General features: G+C 36.8%; 1 protein-coding gene across 1 annotated transcript in view; it reads left to right on the top strand.

The window, feature by feature from the left end:
- The window catches only part of PSMA2 (proteasome subunit alpha 2), a 6,163-nt gene extending 555 nt beyond the window's left edge, over positions 1 to 5,608 (top strand). Inside the window, exons 2-8 of the mRNA XM_019509095.1 lie at positions 1,215 to 1,291; positions 1,978 to 2,110; positions 2,871 to 2,993; positions 3,526 to 3,607; positions 4,539 to 4,612; positions 5,048 to 5,105; positions 5,193 to 5,608. Of these exons, the coding sequence (XP_019364640.1) occupies positions 1,215 to 1,291; positions 1,978 to 2,110; positions 2,871 to 2,993; positions 3,526 to 3,607; positions 4,539 to 4,612; positions 5,048 to 5,105; positions 5,193 to 5,309 (664 nt within the window). The 3' untranslated portion in view covers positions 5,310 to 5,608. The remainder of the gene's footprint in view (positions 1 to 1,214; positions 1,292 to 1,977; positions 2,111 to 2,870; positions 2,994 to 3,525; positions 3,608 to 4,538; positions 4,613 to 5,047; positions 5,106 to 5,192) is intronic.
- Positions 5,609 to 5,744: the final 136 nt, after the last annotated feature.

Raw genomic sequence — 5,744 nt, 5'->3', positions numbered from 1 at the left:
CTGCGGCCGCGGCCGCGGGGGCGGGGGCGGGGCGGAGCGGAGGGGAGGCTGACGGTTTGCAGCGTCATGGCCTGGCCGGTGGAGACCGGCACCGTATTTTCTCGTGTATAACTGTCGCGGAGGCGGGCGGCGAGGTACCGTATTGTCTGATTTACATCGTGCTCTGGAATATAGCGCCCCCCCTTTCTGCGGCCCTTCATTTTGCCTTTCCAAAGTAAGGTCACCCGGGGTGATGGCTGCCTGGTGCTGCTTAGGCCGACAGGAGCAGCTGCCAGGCACCAAAATTGCCCAGAGAAAGGGTTTGTTTACTCAGTGAAACACTGAAAACACTAGAAAGAGGAGCAGGTGGTTGACTTTAATAAAGTGAAGAAAAATTGGTTGTCAAGTGAATCGACTCCCCCAGCTGCTCAAATAGCCTAGAGGGAGCCAAAGCAGAGGGCTACTATTCCTCCCCCATCCACCTGGTAGAAAGCTGCTCTCCTTGCCTAGGAGATGCACCCTAGGTTTGGGGCAGGGCAGATTTTAGGGGGGAAAAGGGTATGTTGTATGTGAGAAAATATGGTATGTGATCCAATTCTTGTTGCAGGGATAAATATGTGAGTGTGTGGATTCTCTTCCCTGCTGTTTCATTCAGCAAGAGGGAGCAGATATTGCATTGGCCTATTAATCTCACTTTTGTAACTCTACAGCAAGCCATTTGCCTGGTTTTCTAGTTATTCAGAATATTGTGGTGCTCGGCCTTTAAAAAAAGAAAAGGCATACCATGAAATTAGAAAGAGGATTTGTTTAGCAGTCTGTCTTGGGGCTTTCACTTTTGCTTTCTGTCTGTTAAGAATTCATGTCCTGATCCTGAAAGCACCATGTTAAATACAAATCTCTCAGGTAAGGAAGAGGTGGGGATTGGCAAGGTTGAGAGGAAAAACAAATACCTCTTGGACCTGCTTTGTAGTTGCTTGGAACAAACGGGGCTGGGCCTGGTGTATGCAGGTTTCCTGGAAGAGCTGTGCCTCAGTAAGTTCTTTGCTAAACTAGTCCTAGTCCTCTTAAAACTAGCATGAAAGTGACAACTGTTTTCATCTGTGATGTATGCAATTCACTGCTAAGATGCAGGACGTAAAAAGCAAATGATAAAAGACAAATTTCACTTTGATGCATTAAAGATATAGAGCTCAGCCATAATATAGCTCACTTATGTTTTTTTTTTTTCTTTTTAGTCCTTCTGGTAAACTTGTCCAGATTGAATATGCGTTAGCAGCAGTTGCTGCAGGAGCCCCATCTGTTGGGATTAAAGGTATGATAATATGACTAACCTGATGTTTGCTTCAAAGTATTGGGTGATGGACTGATCCACTGTCAATGGGGAAAACTAGGATAGATTTAGGCCTATTAAATTGCATTTGATGTTGTTGTCTTTCCCCTTGTTGGGATCTGCAGAGAGAATGGCAAATGGGAAAAAAAAAAGTATGGCCCTTCTTTATTTGTTTTTCTTAAATGGATTTTCATATGCTTATCTGGGTAACGTTTCATAGCACAGATTTTTATCAGAGAAATGGGTTTTAAAGTGGGAGGAGAAGACTTTAATGCTATTTGAGAACTACGAACTTTTGATAATTTTACTTATTGAGAAGGATTTTACTGAAAAAAAACACATCTGAGCATTTTTGTTCCCTGGGTAGGTGTGTCTCATTGCTTTGTGTGTTTTCTGGAACAATTGCACCTAATGAAAAAACTAAAAAAAAAATGTTTTTTTTTTCTTTTTTTGTTTTAAAATTGAATATGATCACATGTTGAGCACTTGAAAGCGTTGCAGTGGAGGTCTCAAAAATAATTGCTTAACATCCTAGATGAATGATAAGATCTGTAGATCTGGTGGGAAGAAGAGAAATTCTTCATGTATTAGTAAATCTATTTAATTTTGGTTGCTCCTGGTAACCTTTATATATTTAAACCAAAGTATTTTTTCTTTCACCTTTCCAGCTGCAAATGGTGTTGTGTTGGCAACTGAGAAGAAACAGAAATCTATTCTCTATGACGAAAGGAGCGTACACAAAGTAGAATCAATTACCAAACACATAGGCTTGGTGTATAGTGGCATGGGACCTGATTACAGGTATCAGAAAAATGCTGTAGTTTGAAAAGCTATCTGTTGGTATTGACTTGCATCTCCCTAACTTACGAAAATTGAAGGCTGCAGTGAAAGTAGCCATTTATGATTTCCCATTCCCTGTACATCTGTTCTTAAAGTTATTAAAGTTCTTGGGTGTCTCTTCAGCATATAGCACACTTTAATAGCTAAACTTGGTAGTGGCATATCGTATAATGCGACTCTAATGTAATATACTGTCTGAAAAATATATGTTTAAAATATGCATGCTCTCTGAAACAATTGGATTATAAATATAAAGGCATGTTTCCACTTAAGTGAATAGACAAATTAATAAAGAGAATCAAACGTTTATGAAAGAAATATGATCTAAGCTTGGATATGGTTTCATGTGTCCTTAAATGCCTAAGAGTGTTTTGCGCTGATACTTAATGTGTTCCAATAGAAATTATATTAATTCCTTACGTCAGTCTGGTTTTTCTGAAGATGCAGAATACCCAAAGATTTCAAATGGAAATCTATAGCATTAAACTATTCTGACCTGTTGTTGTCTTTGAATTGTTTGCAACAGAAAAAATGTTTATTTTTTCCATAGTTAAAATGAAGTATAAATTAAAAGTTGACATTTTCTGAGGGGAGGGGATGGGTCTTGCATCTAAAAAGGTTGAAAACCACTACCTGAGCATAGTACCATTGCAGTAGAACAGCTTTCTTTAGTTCTAATAATAGATATTGTCTCACACAATCTATTTATGTTGCTTTCTAGAGTACTTGTGCACAGAGCTCGGAAGCTGGCCCAACAATATTACTTGGTTTACCATGAGCCCATTCCAACCGCTCAGCTAGTACAGAGGATTGCTTCTGTGATGCAGGAGTACACACAGTCTGGGTAAGCCGCTCTTGCTCAACTTGAAGTATTTTGATTTGTTTAACCAAATAGTGTTAATCTCTTTAACTGAATTTCTGCCTTTCTGTCACAGGGGGGCTTATAATAGGCTTTGAAAAAATTACTTAATCTACTGACTCCATTTTTCTGGAGCGTTTTTTTTGTTTTGTTTTTAGTGCTTGGAGGAAGGATGTCGTATAAGTGTAAAGCATAATTATTAAATACTTGATATCAAAAGGAAACTGCTGCTTGTTTTGTTTAATCCAGAGAGGTCTCTAAAATGTGTTGCCTCTGAAGCCACATCACAAAATGATCTGTGTGTCACAGGTGGAATGTAATGTTAGTATTTTGAAAGTGTAAAGATTGGAGAGTAGTAGGTATTTTAAATTACCTTTTTTATTTCTTTAATATAAAGCCTGATTCTGTTATGAGGAGGAGGCATATAGCAATAACTACTTGAGGCAAAAACATCCAGACTATCTCAACAACTCTTTGATCTGAGCAATAACTTTTTTTTTTCCTTCCCCCGTCATAGTGGCGTACGTCCATTTGGAGTATCATTGCTCATATGTGGCTGGAATGAGGGGCGACCCTATTTATTTCAGTCTGATCCATCTGTAAGTATCAAATACATACTGTCTTGCTATTCTGAAATCCAGCATTTTTACAAAGAAGTTTAAGCATTAAATGGATTTGTGAAATGTCATCTTTCTAGAATGGAATGTGGAATCTGAAGTTTAACCTAAATTTTAGGAAGTTATGATTAAACTTTGAAAACTAGTTTACATATAATAATTTAATGATTTAATTCATGTGAGTAAACAGTTTCCGTCTTAAGAGATGTAAAGCTTTCTATATGTGAATAGCTAATTTATGCTCAGACTACTTTGTATGTAACACCTCGTATTTCATGAAAAAAATTAGTTGTACTAATGACTCTGAGCTCTTCAGTAGTTAAAATCTAGCATAGTAACAAAATGCAGGGTCTAATAAAGCTTTATTTTCTTGGAAATGTAAGAATATACTCTCTTTCTGACTCGTGCATCTGACTCCAAATGGCATCAAAAGCTGTCCTTGCCCTGGTTGAGGACTGTATGAAGCCGTGGGTAGCCCCATGCTAAATTAATGTATAGAATCAGTCCCAAAATAGCTATTCAGTTTTATCGTTTGTTCATCAGGAATATTGTGTTGACTGCACTGCGCAAGTAGGTCTGATGAACGTATTTCAGTCTTACTCCTAATGGTGCAAACATCTCACCGTTTGTTTAATTCCAAATTGAGAATGCATTAATTTTTGGAGATCTATATCACATTTACCTTTTAAAAATGAAGGGAAATGTCAAACGAACATTGAAGGTATGTCATATCTTAAAAAAAAAAATATTTGTATTTTTAACAGTACACATTTAAGTATTTCAAACAGAGTGGTTGTGAGAGAGTCCAAATATCAAAAGTCAGTAAGATTTCATAAAAAGTAGTGTATTTTATGAATCCATAGTTAAGCGTTTTAATTGTCATGTAACTGGGCTAATGTTTTCATCTGTACAGGGAGCTTACTTTGCTTGGAAAGCAACAGCCATGGGAAAAAATTACGTGAATGGAAAAACTTTTCTTGAAAAAAGGTAATGCTTGTAGAGCCTACCAAAAGAATTTAGAAAAATATAGATGTGCATCTGTGTTTTCCAAGTTTTGGAATATCACAGCTAGGTTACAATATGTATTCATTTAAACTGTTTAAAAGCTTTAATAACAACATGTTTAAAGAAGGGTACCAGAAAGTTGTTAGGTTTTTGTAGGGGGTTGTTTGTGTTTGTTACTCATTTGTTGGCTTTTGTACAGAGGGGAGGCACAGTTGCATGAAAAAATGTGTATTGGCAGTCTTATAAGTGTGCGCCATCAATTTGGCTAACAAGTCTGATGTTCAGTGCCATCAGTTTAGCTAACAAGTAAAATGCTAATTCAGGTTATACGTATAAAGCTTGAAATAAATTGTGTATCATGGGCTTTGAGACAATTCAGTAATTTGCAGATTTAAAATATTAATCTCATTTATACAGATACAATGAAGATTTGGAACTTGAGGATGCCATACATACGGCTATCTTAACACTAAAGGTTAGAGAGAGAGAATTAACAAGTATGTTTTACTGTTTTATTAGATCACTGGTATAGCAAAGTAAATTTTCTTTTTCTGTTTAATAGGAAAGCTTTGAAGGGCAAATGACAGAAGATAACATAGAAGTTGGCATCTGTAATGAAGCAGGATTTAGAAGGCTTACTCCAACTGAAGTTAAAGATTACTTGGCTGCAATAGCCTAGTATGAATCAAGCAAGACTGTAGATTCACACAAGGATCTTTTTAATTTTGGCTACTTAAATGTTTTTGTTGCAATTTTTGCATACTTATTTCTACATGGTTTGTCCAATGGATTTTTTTAAATATCACAGGTGCAAATGCTGCTGTTCTAATACTGATATATGAAAACTTCATACAAGGAATTATTTCCCTTGAGATATGGAATCTTTGTACATGAAACTGTACAAATTCTAAAGTTATAAAGAAAACTTATAGAGGGTACCGAATAAAATTTGAAGGGAACAGTTTTAGGGGAAATGCTTGTGCCTGTGGATTTTTTTTTTTTTTCTAAAATTTTGTTAGAGACTGGTGTGGGTGTGTATTCCATGTTCTGTCTTCCATCTATTGCCAGAGCATGACTTGGATGATCAGTTTGGTCACATGATGTCAGAGGTATG

The sequence above is a fragment of the Gavialis gangeticus genome, unplaced genomic scaffold, assembly GCF_001723915.1.
Source record: "Gavialis gangeticus isolate Ggan-Ray unplaced genomic scaffold, GavGan_comp1, whole genome shotgun sequence".
Taxonomy (NCBI): Eukaryota; Metazoa; Chordata; order Crocodylia; family Gavialidae; genus Gavialis; species Gavialis gangeticus.
The sequence above is the reverse complement of the archived record's forward strand: the minus strand, read 5'-3'. Positions and strand labels throughout refer to the sequence as shown.